Source organism: Pagrus major, chromosome 23, assembly GCF_040436345.1.
Source record: "Pagrus major chromosome 23, Pma_NU_1.0".
In the NCBI taxonomy this organism is placed as follows: domain Eukaryota; kingdom Metazoa; phylum Chordata; class Actinopteri; order Spariformes; family Sparidae; genus Pagrus; species Pagrus major.
This window is the reverse complement of record NC_133237.1, coordinates 26756745-26776926: the sequence shown is the minus strand read 5'-3', so window position 1 is coordinate 26776926 and position 20182 is coordinate 26756745. Positions and strand designations below refer to the sequence as shown.

Here is a 20182-nt window from a genome sequence, read left to right as displayed (position 1 = left end):
CAGAAGGTTTCTTTTTTTTTCATTTTTAAAACAAGAAGTTTTCACAGGAGACGAGAAACAAGAGCGGAGAAATCTGCAGAAAATGTATCCCCCTTTGGTCTGTAAACTAAGAAACTACAAAAACCTGCCGGGCGGCTGTCAGGTTTCCAGACAATCATAACTCCAACGCTAATTTATTACACATATATTCAGTCTTATGTACATAACGGCAGGTGCAGCCACAGGAGAAAATGGACTAAACCAGCTGGAATATAATGCTTCAGTCTAGTTGATGATGGATTGAGCTGAAGGTGGGCTGCGGCTGTTCAGTTTCTTTAATTATCATTTTGTCAATTAATGATTTAGTTGATAAATTAGAGAAAATGCAGATGAGCAGTTCCCTTGTGTCAGACTGAAAGGACTCAGCTGATAACAGACACAAAAGCAGCAAATTCACACGCGAACGAGCACCTGAAGGAACAGTTCTGTAACGGTTTGAGTTTAAAGGAGGCTTTGTGAGGACTGGACCTGCATCGACACTTCTACATAAACGACCGGCTCAAACAGTCTGAACTCAAAAGGACACACTTCTTCTGCTCTGCCTTGAATCGTGGATTTCAAAAGGAGGAGGAAAAGCCAACACCGCATCTTGTGAAGGCGTTTGTGCGGCTGGCAGTAGAGGTCACTGTGAGGAAGGAAGGAGCCGAGATGCATCCGAATGATCGCCGAGTGTTTCTGAGGAGTAAAAAGACGTAGCACCAGCAGTCGAAACTGCACTGGAAGTGTGTGTGGAGGCACAGAGCGTGTCCCGGGTGAATCCTCCTGATTTGTCTGCGTGTGTAAACATCCTACAGGAGCCCTCGAAGGACTCAAGTCCTTACAAAAATGAATAATATAATAAATATCATTATATACTGGTGATCAGATGGAGAATGTGAGAGTGTGAAGCTGCAGCAGCTTCAGTTCAGACCTTATGAGACATCTGTGACCCATAACAGTGACAGTAATGTGTATGTAAACACACTTGGCTATAAAGAAAACCTTTGGAGTGTGTGTGTGTGTGTGAGTGTGAGTGTGTGAGTGTGAGTGTGTGTGTGTGGAAGGTCACTGATTGGCTCTTCACATCGAGGAAGACAAAAGAAACAATCACAGTTTGTTAACTGAACTGCAGAGCGAGCACAAAATGATCAGATCTCACTTCCTTTCTCTATATGCAAATGAACACTTGCACCACCGGGACGAACACGATGGTTTTTACTCAAAGAAAAGAAAGAAAGAAGTTCATGTAGAACATTTGCCAAATTTACAAGAAGGCCCAAATAGTTGAGAATTTGTCAGAGACAGTGTTGCACAAAGTTTATAAAGTTTCTCCTAACTCAACAACTCACTAAATTGGGCATTCTTTTAAGGGAGTCTGGTGACTTTCTCCATGAAGTAGCCTATACTGGTTACTGTTTGGTGTATTTGTAACATTTGACATGTTTAGCATCAATAAAATGTTCTTGCCTTCATAAATTGAGTGTAAGTGGTGAAATCAGTGTAAACAGTGTGTTCAAACAGCTGCTAAATGTTGGCAGGTAAGACTTTAGCACTTTAGACACAAGCAGACAGGCTGGTGCAGCCATGCTGCCACAAACTGACACTTTTTACAAGGAAACAAACAACTTACTGTTTTCATTTAATGCTGAATTTACAAGAAGGAGACAATGATTCAGAATCTGTCGTAGCCGTTTCACAAAGTTTCTCGTCACTCAACAACTCTTAAAATTGCTTGTTTTGTTAAGGGAGTCTGGTGACTGTTGAGCTCTATATCAGCAACTGAATTTGTTTTGTGCTCGCTCCATAGTTTCGTTAATAAGTCTTGGGTTGAACATGATAGGAAAAAGGATGAGGGTGGTAACTGACTGAGAGCATGTGTCAGGTCACATGACACAGAATAACAAGACAATAATGATTATCAGCTTCAAGTTCTCACTGTTCAAAGTAATGAAATGATGAACGCCTCTGAGGAATCTCTTCATTTTGTTTCTGAAAACATAATCCCTGCAGTAACCTGTGTGAGTTTGAGCACCTGTTTGATTCTCCATTTTGAAACCACTCGTCCTGTTTGTGGATCTTCGTCTCGCTGATTGACAGTCAGTTTAAAACGGATCCATTGTTGGAGAGTTTCTGCTCCTGCTGCTGCTGCTGGTTCCCGTTCTCCAGAGAGCCGCTGCTAGTCTCGTCACTACAGGGTTTATACTCAGACGGATCGAGATCAGGATCTGGATCCGGCTCCGGCTGGGACTCCACGGCCGTCTCCCAGTCCTCCTCTTCTTCTTCCTCTTCCTCATCCTCCTCTCTGTCTCTCTGATTGGCCTGGCTCTGCGTGAGGCGGAGTCGGGCCATGGCCTTGTCGATGGTCATTGTGCTGATCAGGTTGAAGTCGTGCATGCTGATCAGGTGCAGCAGGAAGTTGCGGAAGAGGTTGTGTTTGACGATGTGGGCGGCGTTGTGTTCAGCAAACAGCAGGCAGGCCTCGTTCATCTGGTTGTCCGCGATGAAGCTGGATGGAGGAGAGAGGAGTCGTGTGAATTAAAACACATTTTCTTCCTCGACTCATTTTTAGGTTTCAGCTACAAACTGTAGTGTTTCTGCCGGTTAATCATCTTTGAGTTATTCTAGTCTTCAGTTTCACTTTGCCAAAGTTGAAGGCAAACTAAATCGGACCTGATAAAATTGTACTGAACCATCCCTGCTTCATACACACCCGCGCTTCATGACGTGGAGGTTCCACAGCTTCATGATCTCCTTCTCGCCCTCGTTGACGTCGGTGAAATCCTCAATTTGCTGCAGTTACAGCAGAGAAATCAAACTTTAGACAGAATCTAATTGCTTCTTCTGTCCAACCATCAGTCCAAAACCAAAAGACTTCATTTACTGTCACAGAGACAAAGAAAAGCAGAAAATCCATCCTGCAACAAACATTTAATCGTCCAGCTGTAAACTCACCTTGGCGGTCTTCTCTTTGAGCCAGTCCGGGTCCCTCTCATCCTCGCTGTCCACCTCCATCTCCTGAGGCCGGAGCGGCACGCAGCTGTCGCTGTGGAAGTAAAGACGGTTGTGTCCACTGATGTACGTCCTTTCCTGCCCCCGATCGCCGTCCTCCGACTCCAGAAACTCAGACAGACTCGCCTTCATCCTCTTGGGTCTGGACAGAAAGAGTGGGCAGAGGGATAAGAAACATTTATGTTTGAAGAAGATATCCAAGAACAGGAATTATTGGCACTGTTGACAGGAAATAAAACTGTATAAACCTAAACAATAAAAGCAAATCTTTCAGTCAGATCATCAGGAGTACCTGCAGGTGAGAACGTGTGTGACGGCGGTCCTCTTGACCGGGCCGTTCCTGCTGAAGGCGAAGCCCGGCTGGCTGTGGATGTCCTGCGGGTTTCCTGCATACGAGCCATCGTAACCGTCGTTGATGGAGACCTCGATCTTCGCTCCTTTAGGATGGGGCTGCCAAGGACCACAAGAGGTACACTGTTATTACTGCTGTGATTTAAACTTGTCAGCCTTGTGCTGTTTGTCATATCATTCTTTTAATTGTTTTTTATTTATGTAAAGCACTTTGTGATACTGTATTTGTGGCAGATGCTATAAAAAAAAAACCTAAAACTAGTATCTGCTTCTAAATCTCAATCTAACAGCTACCAGAGTCTTTCCAGAGATAAAATATGCACGTCTCAATCTGTCATCTGTAGTCAATAAAATCACAAAGACCTGAGCATCAGTCAGTGATTTTACAATCAGGACATTAGTTTGACTTTGGCTTGAAACTTCAAAATATCCTGATGGATTAAGAAAAAGTCACTCTGCAGAGAGAGTGAGTGTGTCTTACCACGTAGTTGAAGATGAAGCGTGAGTGAGACAGTTTGAGGTGTTTGATCAGACTGTACAGCTTCCTGCAGTTCAGCGTACACCAGGGACAGTGGAGGTCGTCTCTGGCCTCCGTCTGCTGCCGCGTGTTGTTGTTGTACTGGAACTGGACGGAGGAACGGGGAGAGCGAGCGTTAATGAGCCGAAACAGCACAGACAGAAACAGGATCGTGTGTCGGGTTTGACCCCTGCAGAGATAACAGCTGAGATTGAAGAAAGAGTGGATCAAATTCATGTCAGACTAAAGCAGTATCAGGTGAGACTCACCTGGTAGAAGATCCGTAGCTTCTGTCGCGGCTCAGCTGAGATTTGTTCTCTTCTGGTTTGCATCTCATTATTTATGGATTCTTTAACAGCTGCAGCACAGACGAGAAAAACACCATCAAACACGGTTTCACCACCGACTGAATGATGAACATGCTGAGTTTGTGTTGCTGTCGTCTGCTGCTCACCCAGCGTGTGCGTGGCTCTCAGGGTGCTGGGTCTGGGCTCCTGGTTGGTCTCAGAGTTGCGGGTGGCCAGAGGTTTGGCCACAGGTGCAGTGGAGCGATCGGACGAGTCAGTGGTCCAGCGCAGGGTGAACTGAAGGGTGGGACCCTGAGAGAAACTCTCAAATGGAGGCAAACACTACAAAAAGAGAGCAGATCGTCTCACTACAGCACTACAATGTGAAATTTAACCACAGAGCTGAATAGTTTTGTCTATAAATCTTATTTAATATTTTTTATATAAACGTTTTAATAAACGTTTTTGATTATATCATGAAATCTAATACTTGAATTTAATTTGCTGCATTGTGTGGAGAACTTTCTAACTTGAGAAGTGCTCCATAGATAAAGGAGATGATAAGAAGAGGACATTTTACTGTTTTTTTATGCTTCTTAACAAAAGAAATCTTAGTGAGGCGACGAGAGGATGTGAGTTTCACCCACTTTCAGTGTGATGGAAGGTGGTTCATTCAGTTTTTAAAGACTTGTGATTACTTTGTTTGTCTTGGACATAAAGGCTGCCACATAAATACTATAATGCAATAACAGATAAGTGCAGGCGTAAACAACAATGAGGAAGTAAAACACATGTTATGCTGCAGTTCCCTACAGAATTGCATGATGAGACTTGATGTGGAGCCTCGCTGTTTAGCTTCTCTCACACACCTTTCCGTCCAGGATGGTCTCCCAGGTCGCCCTCTTCTTATTAACGGGACACTCCTCCATCTCTTGCATAGACACCTCATACTCTCCGTCCAACAGCTGCAGACGTCTGCACACAAGCACACAGCACAGAGGTTATAACGAGACGTTTTCCTGTGTGTCAGGAGGTGACAGTTTGAGTGTCAGATGGTGTGAACTTCACCTGTTTTTATCAAAGACTGTCATCTGAGCCACAAATGTGGTTTCTCCCTCCTCCCTGATAGAGGTGCTCCTCCTCTTCCTGTTTACCACTTCCTCTGTAAAATCTGCAACACATGACAAAGTAACATGTAACCCTGCTCTACCACACAATACTGAGGAAGAGGCTTCACACTGGTCTTAACAACCTGATCAGTAACCACAACAAGCAAAACTCTTCACCTCATCAAGAAAAACTAAATATTAAAAGAAAGAATTTGATCAAAAACTACAAAAATAAGACCCATGTTGAAATAAACCAGAACAATCCTTTAAAAAAACCCACCTCTGCTGTGGTGATTCTCTCCGTTGGTCAGACCGTTGATCTGTGTTCGGGGGTATCCGGGCCGCGACACTCTGAACAGCAGCGAGTACGACTTGACCATGTGAGAGTTGCTGGGTTCGAACTCGCTGCTGGGGACCAGCAGGGAGGGGATGGAGCCCGGCTTGGCCTGGACTCCAGCGCTCGTGTCTGGGTTCAGAGGAACCTGCTTCTTCCCTGTAGGGACCTGCTTGACCGGACAGCTCACATCCTGGACAGAATGAAAGTCATCTTAGATCATTTTAGTGCAGAACCTCTTTTAAAAAAATGTTTAAATCTGCAGTGATGAGGTACCACGTGATCATCTCACACACCTTCCTCTTCTTGTGACAGACTTTGACCAGCAGCACCTCCAGAGACACCGAGTTCTGCTCGTTCTCACAGTCCTGAGACGGCTTCCCTGAAATCACGACAACACAAACCAGGTAAAAAAAACAAAACACCTCCAGTAACAGTAGAAGGATTGTGTATAGATAAAAGTACAGCTGACGAGAAGGACAAACTTACCAGCTTTATGAAAGAAGCCAGTAAAGGTGAGCTGCAGGTTGGAGGCCAAACTGTGAAAAACAAACATATAAATAACATTTTTATAATTTACACCTTTTCTAAGCTAAAAGCATTGAAGTGAAGTGGGTGCACAAACTCGACCAACGCAGTCAGTCATGTAAATAACGTCTGTTCAAATCAGTTGGGGATCTTGGGGCTTGTGGAGACTTGGATTACAGAGCTGTATGGAGCCATTTTATGTTTTTGGTGTCTCAGTTACTTCAGTTGTTTTGGAAAATGCAGCAACAAATCTGTGTGGAAACGTTTTTTACCTGTGAGTCTCCTGTTCGCCTCTCATCTTTTCCACTTTGAACAACAGATTGTCGACCTTGGAGCTTTTCCTGCACACGCAGACAAACAGCAGGAGGTTAGCAACAACACCGCTATCAACACTGACCTAGAATAACAGATCACTATACAGGGGAAGAATTTCTGATGAGAGTCAGATTAAATTCTTCCAAAGATAGATCCAGTCTGCTGACTATCATCTGCTGTAACTCCAGAACATCAAGTGTATTATAATCCTGCTGAATTAAAGCAGGTACTTCGCACAACACGAGTTTCTTTAGTTCTTTAGACTAAACTGTTTAGACTGGAACTTGTATGATCTTGTTTTAATAGAAAACAAAAGTTAAGGCCATCATTAGAATTGGCAGTGACCTCTAAAACATAGCACACAGGGTCTGTGAAGGCTGAAATGTTGTGAGGCATTTTACTTTAGTCAGGAAAGTATATATTACGTTACAGTATACCATTCAAATGTTTGTCTTCACGTGTATTACTTACATCTAAAATTGTTTTGTCCCCAAAAGAAGAATTAAATGATGAAACTCCATTTAGTTGATGCACCCGCAGTGTTAAACAACAGAATACTGCTGTAACCTTTTAATTATTGCCAAGTTATTATTGAACCATCTGCAGTCCAGCTTTGCCACGGCAGTCGTGTTCCCGCTGTTACACGGCGGTCAGCATACACCGATTACATTTCTTCCCCCGTGTTCACCATCGTTTTGCCTTTTTAATCAAACCTAATTGGACAGGGGACGTTACGAATAAGTCGACACTGCGGCAACCCTACTGCCTACTCAGTGTTTAGACTGAAACGGTTTATCCAGTTCCAATAGTGCTCACCCAAGACCAAACTTCTGTTTCTATTTTAAAGTTTTAAGAATAACTTTGCTAAAGCAGCGCTTGTGTTAGTTACAGCTTGTTATAGACATTATTATGCACTTGGCGCTGAATACTTGACACTTCTATTCTTATTAAACTTGCTCAGAGGGACCTTTACCTCTTTCTTCCCTTTCGGTTGTCAGTCTGGTTGAACTATTGTACAGCGTTTTATTCTCCATGAAAAAAAACAAACCCTTCATACATAGTATGAATTTGAAAAGGAGACCTGCTGTTTTTTTAACCGAACTGAAGCTAAATGGGAAACATGCCCACCTGGCTCAAATCGGCAGCGTGTCGACGGGGTTTCGAGCGCAGCTTAGTGACCTCACATAATTCCCAGTTCTGTCCAACCTGAGTCGAGGTCTAATGAGCCAAAGTAACTGAAAACACCTGTGAGGCTGTACAGAGCCTCAAGAAACCCCCCCCCCCCTTACGTCTTTAGACTGTGTCGAGACTGACATTAACTCTGAATCAAAAGCACCACTACGTTGGCTCCTGCAAAAACATTTACTGTGTAATGTGAATGCCATTGTTTTACTGTTCTCCAGGAGGAAATAACTGCAGCTGGACATGCTGCCAGCTGGCTGCCTTTCACTTTAATTGGGTCATAGTTAGATACATAAAACATGAAGAAGACTTCAGATCGAGCTCAGGTAGGAGAGGATATGCAGCCATTTTGAAAACAGCCCTTTCTAAGAGGCAGAACCACTTCACCACCTTTACATGAAGACTAAACCAGTTTGATTTTTAAGTTTCTGATCCAATAAGTAAAGAACATGAACAGTGTTTAATGTATGAAATCCCCAGCCTCTCTGTTTCTCTGTCATTCAGTCATGCTTCGTGAACAGTTACTGTGGAGTTGCAATGATTAGATCTTATTCATCTCAAATCACAAGCAGCGTTTCATGTGACTGAAGCATGCGCGAGTGCAGCACAAAGTGAAACTGAGCCAAGCAGCGGCAGACGAGTCGCCTGGTTCACTGCCTCCACTTCAAATCAGGAATAACACTGTACATAACGGCTGCCATCTTTACTTTTCAACCGGGAGAAGAACAGAAAGTCGTTTACCTCGACTCTCATGAGAGCATGACCAAATAAGGACTGACAAAAACTACTAAACTTGATCTAATGAAAGTTGAATTTAAGTCGTGTTTCAGATCATGAGAACGCTACATCTTCGATAGCTGCAAGTATTAATCAATTAATTATCAACTATTAAATTATTCAACAACTATTTTAATAATTAATCAATCAGTTTTGAGTAATTACCAAGACAAAAATAAAAAAACAAAATTCTCTGATTCCAGCTTCTTAAATGTGAATATTTTCTGGTTTCTTTCCTCCTCTGACAGTAAACTAAATATATTTTTAATGTGGACAAGAAAGGATATTTATGGAAACATTGTTCACTATTTTCTGATATTTTATAGATCAAAGAATCGATTGATCGAGAAAATAATCAACAGAATAATTGACAATGAAAAGAATTGCTACTCGCAGCCCTTACACCTTCTTCATCCTTCTTTTTTATAAGTTACTTATTTAGCTTATGTTATTTTAAGTTAAAAAATGAAGGATCAAAAAGAATTCATTAATAATAATTATTTGTTTTAATCTAATCTTAAAAATATTACATGAACACTACATAAAACATTTTCATAGATTACTACAGTGAAATACTGAGAGAATGACTCTTTTGTTGCACATTAAAAAGGTTTTTTGAAACAATGGTACCGATGCCAAGATAATACTATTTCAATACCTTACTTTTCTGACATTTAATGCATATTTCTACAAAAGTTATTAAACAAACAGCTGTGTGAGAACAATGCCTTAAAAAAACCTACATAAAACAATCAACAATTGCTCATGAAAAACTTTAAATTATCGCCAAATATTCAACTTGCACCTACTTGGTACAAACTGATTAGTGCCCAAGCTCTTTAACACACAATAAAATGCACAACCTGCGATCATTCAACATAACATCCACGTGATAACACCAGACAATGCTCTCCGTATTTCAGCACACCCCTTCAGCGCAGACTGAACCACAAGCAGCCACATGTGAATACGTGCAGCGTCTGTATGCAAAGCAGCCTAACTGAAAAAGGTCTCTTCTATCTCAGCTTTAACTGAGCCCCCACCTCCAGCAGCCTACATGTCGCTTAACTTCAGACAACATTTTGACCTGATTTTTAAAAGATTATTATTTAACACCAGGTTTCAGTCCAATGTCCAGTTATGAATGCTCAAACAGAGAGACACTTAACCACAAAAGACAACTGACTTCTATACAAATTACATTTTTGGCACCACAACAGCCTGTGAAAACCATCATGAATGGATTTATTTATTTTACCTTTTGGAGTTACTCCTTGAGTTTCTGTGGGACATGTAGGTGAGTGTCCTGTGCAAGAATATAGGCTGAAATATAACAAGGACAGATAAAAAAAAATGGTGTTAGAAATCTACTTCAACAGGCCAAAAAATATTTCCTGTTATACAAAAAATCAAAGTAATCATGTGACTATTTTCAAGGAAAGGCGACACTCACAGCGATCAAGTTCCTGGTGCGGAGGAACCTGTAGATTTGGGTCGGTTCTGCAAATAAACACCATCAGCACATTACTTTATGTGTTATCCATAATTTAAATGGAAAGTTTGGATCTTCAACAAGCATCAAGCCAAACAAATAGCATGATAACTCAGTGTACTTATCGCTGAAACAGTCATTCATTTAATGAATGAGAAGTTTGTTACTACATTAATCTTGTTATCATATTTAATTTCTGACTGTCAAACAAATCAAGACATTTTTAGGCATAAAGTTGTGCTCAAGCAACTTTGCTGTGTCCGTGTTATTGATTAAAATTTGATTAACAGATTCATTGAAAACAATCCTTTGCTGCAGCATTGTTTGGGAGACTGTTAAACATGTGGTTAAACAGATACATGCATGTCTGTGTCTAATTACTTTCTGATTTTATCTCCACTGTGAATTTAACTGAAATAAATCAGACAACCTGCAGCTTATAACGTGTTATGTCAAAAATATAAAGGGTGAAAACACTTTAACAGGTGTAATAGATAGAAAATACAAACTGATCATGGCTGAAATCAAACTGTACAGTACTGTCAGTCGATGATAATTTTAAGTGTGGAGGTCAGCTCTACAGCTGCAAAATAATCTATCCCTCACCACTCTAATGGACCCTGTAAAGCTTCCTGTGACCTTCAATTTACGTCCAACACTGATATCTATAAATATGCAACTTGATGACAGCAGCAACTCACTCTCGAAGGCCTGCAGGAACAACTCGTGGTCGGCTTGAATGAGCTGCAGGTTGGGCTTCTTGGCTGCAGCCATCGCAGAGGAGGACGACTGGTACAAGCCGTTGGCTTTTCCTCCAGAACCAAAACCCACCGGGTGGCTTCCACCTGAAGAGCTGTGCTTCTGTGGAGCCATTGCCCCAAAAAAACAAAAATGGCCAAAGTAGCTGACCTACAACCAGATGTGAGGTGGTGTAAAGAAAAGAAAGAAGAAGAAAAAAAAAAGAAAGAAACTCAGGTCGTCTTCCTTTGTCAAAACAAAAGAGCAGCGTTTGTAGAAATCCAGCCGGTCAGGAGAAACACTGTTGAATCCTCATTTTAAAAGCGGTGTAAAGAAGTTTCAGTCTTTTATATTCGACATTGGTGGAGCCACAATCTAGTGTTTTCGTTTCGGTGCTGGTTTAACTGTACCAGAGGTCGGCGAACAGGCTCTAAATGCGCGAAACAAGATATCAGCCTCGGGCAAGCTGACGCGGCTTGCTAGCTAACCGGCTAACTTCCTTAGCCAGCTAGCAATAACGCCGGGCTAACTAGCTAGCATTGTCCGGCACTCTGATATCACTAATGAAGAACTCTAAATCCGTAGCCAAACGACAACCGGTTAAACACACAAACGGCACAGGTATTCACTGGTTTCGATGCCATACTTTCACCAAAAGTCGCATTCTGTCTCGCCTAGCGCCCGTTGGCGAGCTGTGTTAGCGGTACTGAAAGCAGCGTAAAGTAACATGGTGGGTATCCGGTCATTATTTTCTAAATAAATTCCACTTAAACTCTAAATGTGATAAACACATGTTTCACTTAGTTTTTATGAAATACAAAAACAAATATGTAAATCATAAATACATATCCATGAAAATAGCCATCAAAATTAACACACATTATCTTAAGAACGACATCCGTATCAATCGCGTGCTTTTATTTTGAAGGCAGAATCCATAAGTTTCTTCTTCTTCGGCCTAATTTCGGTGGCTTGACAGAATGTAGGTTGAAGCTTCCACTGTGACTTGTGTTGAAAGATCCCGCCTTCTGACAGCTCCAACCAATCACAGTGCTTGTTTGTAAAAACCTGCGCTCTCATTGGTGGAAACATTTGGCCGGTCTCGTTCAACGAATAAGAAGCAGGAGGAGCAGACGGAGGCACATTTGCCGCCTGCAGCCCCGCGAGACAGGTTTAAATAAGGTCAAAGACATAAAACGTTATTACATTTAAATAAACAAACACTGATTAAGTCTGTTTAGAAAGTATTATTTTTTAAAATATAAGCAAAATAAACTGTATGTTATGATTTCCTTCTTTTTCCTTGAAAGCACAGAACATCACATTTTAAATCACAAAATACAATAATTTTGAGACGTCCACCAGGATAAATGGAGGGTTTATAGCCATGAGAAGAATTAATGCCAATATCCATCAATTAAATGCCACATCTAAACGTAAACTGTTTAAATTACAAATATTCATTCATTCATTTAATAATACATTTATTGAGTAACTATTTTGAACAATGTAACAATTTATCGCCGTCATTTCATCTGCAAATCACACTCCCCTTTTTTTTTAATGTTTTCATCATAGAAGTGTTTGAGTTTTATGAAGATTATTTCTTCAATTTAAATTCATAAAATCATCCAAACTGCTTGTTGAAAAATAAAATAAATTGGAGACTACCAGTACAGTTTAAAGAGATGATATTATGTGGCTATAATCTCTCCTGAAATGGTTCACCATTAGCACAGTGCTGCTGGCACATGACTAAACCGCTGACCCCGAAACATAATGAGGACTAAAATAGCTTCAGCACACACAGTACTCAAACTTACACACGGTCACATATTTCCACTGTTACTGAGCTGCAGAAATAACCATCAGTGAACCTAGAAAGTCACTGACAGCATGCCCCACTTTAGCATTGTTTTTTTTCTGTTGAAGGCGCTTTAACTGTGAGATATTATACAGACTTTTATGCTATTATATGCTTTTTTTTTTTACAACCCTCATGCTGCTTTAGTAGCTCAACTGTAGCATTGTTCATGTATTTTTCAGGGCTGTTACCTCACTATGCACAACACCGCCGCTTTCACAGCATATGTATATAATGAAGAAGGGCAGAACGTTCTTTTCATTATGGATTATCTACTTTAATCGTGACATGGAACAAAAATGGTGATTATTGAACCACAAACAAGCGGGGAAAAAACCATCTGGGATTTAAATTATGATTTATTATTCAAACATATTCCCTTTCTTTAATAGTAGCCATGGTAGTGGTTTGTCAAAGTAGCATAAAGTAGTGCATACAGTGCTATGAATGAATCCCAGGGAGTAAGCAGGTACAGTAGTGAAAATGGCAGAGTAAGAAAAACTTGGATGACGGACCGGAAACTGTTGGTAAAAATGTAAACTTGCACACATTAAACACACACAACACTTAATAAAAAGGACTAACCTCCACCCTACATCTCTAATCCCTTCTCCTCAACATGAAAAGAAAAAAAATCACATAAAAAGGATGAATTCATTTCCCAGTGTTTGAACTTCTTAACAGTGCTTTTCTGTGCTTATCCTGTCACCTGAAACCAGGTTAATTACAGACCACAGCAGCCAAAGGCAAACGTACGGTTTTAAAATCTCTGCTTTGATTATAATCTTTACTGTAACAGTGCAACAAGATCACTTCCACCCATTAAACTCTGACTCTGCAAAGGAAGAATTACTGGCAGTGAGGAGGGAGGTTTGATGTTCTGAATTCAGCCCAGTTTCCCGTTCCCACCGAAACGCTGTCGTGTCCCGACACCAACTTCAAACAGCGAAACACACCAGTTTTTGTGGGGGTCCACTTCCCTATGAAACCTATTTGAGAGGAAAACATTTCACCCAATTTACCTACAAAAAATACAAGTGCTGGATAGTCACTGGTGGGTAATGTTCCCCAAAAAAAAGAGAGTGATGTATTTCTAAAATATCCTTCACTGTTAAGAATTTCCTAAGCCTGCTGTCTCAAGATCACAACTTAATCATCATAGTGTTTTACCCTAATTTCCAAATCAAGAGTTCACTTGAGTGCCATTTTATTTAGAAACTCTTAATAACTCAAGACTGTCCCTCTCAGCTTTGAGAATAGAGGCATCTCTGAAGATAAACGTTACATTATGACCACCATTTCAAGATAGAGATAATTAAATCATGATGATAAATTGTCAAGATAATGAGATTATTATGCCCGTAACTCAGGAAGATGAATAAACTCCACAACAAACAGATGTTGGATTTAAAAAAGTAAATGATTAATATGTAAACATGAGAAAATGGTTGATCTGGAGGTAATTATGTTGTGATCTTGTGGTAACAGGTAGTAGCATCCACAGTCTTGACTTTGCATGACTTCTGTAACAAATCCAAACTTTTAAAATCTACAGCAACTATTAAAACGATGACTGAACGTCTTCCTCCCTCAACACACACACACACACTGGGATGATGTTTACATGAATGGATGTGATCTCAGAGGGCTTTTCTAGACTGTCAAGTCTTCAAGCTTAGCAAAAAAAGTGCAATGTTGCCTTGAAAAAGCCGTTACAATTTTACATTAGTGTAACTCAAGCCAAAACAGACAGACAGACAGACCAAGCGCCATCAACCCGACAGGTACCAGATGAGTTTTCAGAGACTGCATGTCAGTGGAGTCCTTAGTTGCCCATCAGTGCTCCTGACTTCATTTGGGGCATCCTGATGGTTACTAAACATGCTTTAGAGCAGTCACATACTCCAAAAAGTCCCTCTGGCCAACATCAGAATGGAAACTACCCTGGGTTACATGAGATGTCCTGCGACAAACAACATCTAGCGGGTTCTTGGCCATGGTCCATGTTGGTTTTTAGTGTTTTCTCCACAGTATATAGGTCATGAGCAGGATGAGGCCCGCCGACAGGCCTGCGATCACAAACTGGTGGATGGAGAGGACGTTTTCCAGCGTGTGGATCCTCTCCTCCATGGCACTGGTGTGGAAGTAGTCATAGATGCCGGCTCCAATGCTCCACAGCGCCCACACGGCGTCCACCACCAGCGGCATGGTGAGGCAGACGGGGAGGCTCAGCTGCAGCAGATCAGACAGCTTCTGTCAAAGACTGGAACTAGCACATAAGACATATTAACAATTAATTTAGACATTTTTATTTATTTCAAAACACCAAATGAATCCTATGGTACTGCTTTAATATCCCTTTGTTGTTGCAATCCCTTTCTATTTGCGTTACATAGACACAGACTGGGATATACATATATACATATATAAATATACATTTTTAAAAGGCAAATGTGTAAAACAATCACATGTAAAATAACCACATTGATGCTAAATGCAAAAACCTGTGTTCAAATATGAAAAAAAAGACCTTCAATAACTCCTGTTGTCACTTTCAAATTGTGATTGAAATCTTTAAAACAACATATTTATATCAACAGGCCGATAAAATGATCAGTATTTAATTGTAGCCTCTAATAATGACTACAGTGATTGATACATGCTGAAGAGGTTTGCTCCATAAAAGCAACCTTGAGCTAATAATAGAAGCGATGAGTATAGAAAGGCCTTATAGACCCTTTATCAAGTCTCACCTGTACATACTGATATTATTTGAGTTGCCGAATTAAAGAATAGTTCACAATTACGTGTAAGAAGTCTTAATTAACTCTTTGCCTTGGACGTAAACGTGTCTTTCAGCACGTTTTTCTTAATTCTACAAAGTTTTAAATGCAATTTGGCATGCGTAGTACAGCCTGCAGGGTACAGCTCTTAAATGAGTAAAACTAAAAGTACAGCAACAACAATATTAACTTAATATTAACAGCACACGCTCGCAACACTTTTGTTTAATATGCAGGTTAATATACTTAAACACAACACGATATTAACGAAGATTAAGATGATCTGCTAGCAAGCTAACGCTTAAGCTAGCAGCATTTAACACTCCAGCCTTGTTTCTTCCTTCCACGCTGGCACTGATTTTTTTTATGAAGTCTAATTACTTACAGCATGAAGTTAGCAGCATGAAATTACTGCAACATCCGATGTACGCAACTTTTACATCATCGTATGACAAGTGAAACTACCCATGTTTCGAGGAAAGATTGAATCGCATCTGCCGTGAGCTGCTTCAGCTACTTCCGGGTGTGTTCTCTCGTATGGCGTCACAGGTACGCCAAACTTCATTTCGACACTTGACGGTTTTCGTGAGTTCGCTACCATCAAAAATATAAGTAACAAAATATTGCCCGAGACATTTTATTTTCAACATGGCTATCTTCTGGGAGTTTCGGCTGCATACAAGAATTATGTAAAGGTGCGCTTTACTTTAAATGGAGTCACAGCTCATCAGCTTTTACGTGGTGTACGTTGATTCGGTAACGTGGAAAATGCATAGCAAACACAAGCGAACCGCTGCCAAAGGTTTACTGAATCGTCATCTTTGGTGTTTTAAGTTTTGCGGAATTAAAGCGTGCCTTTGAATGATATGAAAAATTGTCATAACTTACGTGAAAGTGAACGATTATTCCTTGTACTGCAAAGAAAGTCAAAATAGTACATATTTTGAATGGAGTTCGGAATGGGCCTCCCTTCGTGCTGGCTACTTTATACATGATTATACAAGGCATGACTTGGTTAGTCAATGAACACATGATCGACACAGAGGCGTGTAAATAAGCATAGAGTGGCCATTTTGTACTGCCAGGCGCGGTGGCCAAGTGGTAAGGCGTCGGTCTCGTAAACCGAAGATCGCGGGTTCGAACCCCGTCCGTGCCTGCAACCCAAGGAAGAAACACAACTACTTTTTCGTGCACAGCTGCCCTGACAGGTCCATTACACCCCAACAGAACAAGGTCAATGTTAGATTCACATGATTTATGAGTAAATAAGCCACAGAAAGAGTTAGAGAGTTGGTCTTTACTGTTGTTGCTGTGTGCTTTGTGCTAACAGTAGCCCCCTAAAGGAGTTTGTTGCTGCCACTGCGGCTCTCTTCCTCAAGCAGGGCCTGTGTGCATCGTGCTAACATTAGCTGCTAAAGGAGTTAGAAAAAAGTTGGCTGATCTCTCTCGGCCTTCTTCTGCGACTAGCTGGTCCGTAGCGTGGTGGAATAAAGTTACTCATAGCATTTGAATTGGTGATTGCTGTCGGGATGTTAAGTGATTTTCTAGAAATATAACAAAAGATTGTGCTAATTAAGATTAAATTAGCACAAACCAGTTCATTCTTAGTGAGACCTTTTGGTTTGGTCTGGTTGCCGTTCCAGTCTTTCAGTATATGTCAGTACAGTGATGCAGTCTTAGTTTGACATTATCTTCATATACATTCCACCACAACACATTGCCAGCATAGTTTTTTTAATTGGGCTGAGACAAGAAACAAGTTATGACACTTAAATCGGTGCACAGAACTGCATTTTGCTCAACAAATCATCATGTATATCATACAAGTGTTATGTGGCTGCAGTGACTTCCATTGGCTTCAGAGTTATATATTGACTTACTTGACATTATGCAGTTAACTACATTAGTTCAGCATGTCATTGTGAGAATTACAGCTACAGCTCAGTATTAAGAACCTCCACCTCCCCGTTCGTTCTAAGCTCTATGGTTTCCCAGTCAAAAATGTTTCCTCTTGGTACTCTCTTCCCGGAGAACATGTCTTTAATCGTGCTGTCAGAGAGGACAGAGTCCCACATATTAACATCAAAGATCTCCCCGACAAAACTCTGCTTGGCATCAAATTCACCCAAGTAACTGTCCGGATCTTGACCGAGGATGACCTTTCCTCCGGTGGGGATGGTGTGACCCTTCTTGTAAACTTTGGTCAGGCTTTTCCTCCCGTCCATGAAGAGGGCAGCTGCACCTGAACGGGAATCCCAGGTGACACACAGGTGGGTCTGCAGGGCACCGAGGTCAGGGACACTGAAAATAACACTGCCTCCACTCAGGGCGAAGGAATATCTAAACACACATATAAAAATTTATTACATTATATTTTATTTATATAGATTTATTTGTAGGAGAAGTATTGTGGTAGTATTAATAGTAATAGTAGAAGTCACTTGGATTGGATTTGTCAAAAAAATGGTGAAATATGTAAGAATTTCAGCTGAAAACATCACAAAAAACTAAAATTATCAACAGCATATGAAGGAAAAACAGTTTTGACGTTATGTTGTCCATGTGTTTTATTAGACACCTACTGAAATTAGCATGCTAAACAGCTATCAACGGCCCGTACAGGCCAAAGCTGCTGTGCTAACAGTGTAAACCAATACTCACCTGGTCCGCGAGCTCCCAGCCTGTAACACTAGCTGCACGGCTAACTGAGCTAACTAGCTAACGGCAGCTACAGTTAGCAGCAGTAAGCAGTTACTCAGGTGATATGCTGCTCCCTTTTTGTTTTACGTTTGAATTCGTCAGGTGGCCAATTCTTACATATTGCAGCTTAAAGCGAAGTCTGCCTACCTGCCGTCCAGCTCACGCCACACGTTCAGCTCATCATAGTATTGAGTCCGGTACGCAAAGAGGATGACCTCGCGCTCTCCCTTGAGCTCTGTGGCCACTCGCATGCACAGAGTGAAAGCCTTCATGTTGAGGGGTTTCAGAGGGACCATCTCCACATAGCTGGTACTGGTCTCAGAGGGGAACACCAGGGTCCGGATGGGAACACTCCCTGAGAGACAACAAACAGACGTCTTGTCAAAGAAATGTCGGCTCGAGGGTTATCAAGAGCAGCAACAACAACATCTGCAGGGTTTTCTAGGTCCTAAATATGATAAAATAATGACAGATATTTATTAAAAAGTTAAAAATACTGTAAGGGGAGACGCTACAGGTGAATGCAGTAACAATTAAAACTAATAAATAACTCATAGTCTGATAAGAAGCTGGGATTTTTAAACTAGTTTTGCCAAAAAGATGAAAGCCCCAAAATAAATAAACAAAACATTACATTTATACCTTAATATATAGACAGGAAAGGAAAGGTATATAATTACCGGCCAACGCCATGGAGATGGCAATGAGAAAAAGGACGGCAGGGAGTCTCATTTTGTCTCGGCAAACCTGCAGAACATTTATTTATTATGTTAAATGCAGTTTCAGTAGTTTATATGCACAGGATTGGTTATATAAAGATATATAAGTGCAATTAAAGTTGTATACAAACCGTGCAGCTGCAGAGGTCCTCCTGCAGACAGTCTGAACTGGGGGGTTTTATATTGTGATTCCCAAAACTCCTCCTGATATGCAAATAACAGCATCTTTAAACCTTTGCTCATCCTTATGTAACATCTAGACACACAGAATCTGACTGTTTGTACAAGTTTGTACATCCACTGGGTCGACAAACTGAAATGTAAAGCCAACATGAAGAAGTGTGCAAAGTTCAGATATTGAGTTATGTCGAGGATAGCGAAATTCAGAGGCCCCAAAAAGAGGTCACTGATCATTAAGTGGACTTTTAAAGAACCTTTAAAGACTAACATTTTCTGATGTACCTCGTCAACCAGTGACAGAGTTTAGATTAGATTAGAGGGTCTTTATTGTCCCCGAGGCGCAATTTGGTTTGCAACAGTAGTCAACACAACCAGTACACATCATCTTAAAAGATACAATACATAGTGACATAACGTATAACAGATATTATTCCGAATTAAACATGAATAAAACATTCTTAAGAGCAATTTGTCGACATTGAAACACCTCAGCTTTCTCAAATAAAACAGTCTCTGATTGGCCTTTTTTAGATTTCCTTTATTCCAATTTCCTCTTATTTCAAAATTATTTTCTACAAGTATATTTTCAGTGAATGTGTTTTATGTTCATGTCTGTTTGACATATTTAACAGCTCTGATAAACCCACAAATCATGTAAGCACAAACGAAATAGCCGTCACAATCATACCTCAGTTTGAAAAGGCTACCCAGCGCAGCAGTTAGTCCTTACTGCTGTAGGTGTGTGCTTTGTGCTAACATTAGCCGCTAAATGAGTGTGTTGCTAGTTCAGTGGCTCTGTTAATGGGCTCAGGGTCTGTGTGCTTTGTGCTACTCGGTTAGCTAACTGCTGAACAACTTACTACAACAAGATCGTCTCACTCACATGTAAGAAAACACCTAATATCATAATGAATGCAAACAACGAACATGGCTATTGTCACCACTCACTGCTGTCAAGCTAGCATGCTAGCATTAGGAAATGTTGGCTGCACTTTCTCGGCCTTCTTGTGCGACTAGCTCGCTAATTGCTTTAGCAATAAATCTGTAGCGTTGTGGAATGAAGTTACTCATAGCATTTGAATTGTTTTTTGCTGTCGGGATGTTAAGAGATTTTCTAGAAATATAACAAAAGATACTCTGACAATAACTTACCAACACTAGCTTGAATGTTATGGGGTGTATTTTTCTTAACAAATTTTCGATTAAATTAGCACAAACCAGTTCATTCTTAGTGAGACCTTTTGGTTTGGTCTGGTTGCTGTTCCAGTCTTTCAGTATA

The 20182-nt window shown here is 40.8% G+C and overlaps 2 protein-coding genes, 1 long non-coding RNA gene and 1 other non-coding gene across 5 annotated transcripts; 1 reads left to right on the top strand and 3 right to left on the bottom strand.

The window, feature by feature from the left end:
• Nucleotides 1-1644: 1644 nt before the first annotated feature.
• Nucleotides 1645-11381, bottom strand: LOC141019935 (polycomb protein suz12-B-like). Of its 2 annotated transcripts, XM_073494973.1 has the most exons (16): nt 10621-11381; nt 9881-9927; nt 9686-9750; nt 6426-6494; nt 6115-6164; nt 5922-6007; nt 5572-5818; nt 5251-5353; nt 5052-5157; nt 4350-4524; nt 4165-4253; nt 3860-4003; nt 3320-3477; nt 2971-3169; nt 2729-2808; nt 1645-2524 (listed from the first exon to the last, which is right to left on the bottom strand). In XM_073494973.1, the coding sequence occupies exons 1-16, from the start codon at nt 10790-10792 to the stop codon at nt 2116-2118; spliced, it is 2199 nt and encodes a 732-aa protein (XP_073351074.1). In that variant the 5' UTR covers nt 10793-11381; the 3' UTR covers nt 1645-2115. The 2 variants fall into 2 exon arrangements, with proteins under 2 accessions (XP_073351074.1, XP_073351073.1); XM_073494972.1 differs by having other exon boundaries at nt 1934-2524; nt 4165-4524; nt 10621-10875.
• A 1481-nt stretch (nt 11382-12862) lies between these two features.
• On the bottom strand, nt 12863-15821 carry LOC141019542 (uncharacterized). Its single transcript, XR_012180785.1, has 2 exons — nt 15690-15821; nt 12863-14790 (listed from the first exon to the last, which is right to left on the bottom strand). It is a non-coding gene; the product is annotated as an uncharacterized lncRNA (long non-coding RNA).
• A 567-nt stretch (nt 15822-16388) lies between these two features.
• Nucleotides 16389-16460, top strand: trnat-cgu (transfer RNA threonine (anticodon CGU)). Its single transcript has one exon. It is a non-coding gene; the product is annotated as a tRNA-Thr (tRNA).
• A 561-nt stretch (nt 16461-17021) lies between these two features.
• On the bottom strand, nt 17022-18872 carry LOC141018960 (C-reactive protein-like). The gene is made up of 4 exons (XM_073493715.1): nt 18855-18872; nt 18685-18751; nt 18152-18359; nt 17022-17644 (listed from the first exon to the last, which is right to left on the bottom strand). Exons 2-4 carry the CDS (start codon nt 18734-18736, stop codon nt 17239-17241), a joined length of 666 nt encoding a protein of 221 aa, XP_073349816.1. The 5' UTR covers nt 18737-18751; nt 18855-18872; the 3' UTR covers nt 17022-17238.
• Nucleotides 18873-20182: the final 1310 nt, after the last annotated feature.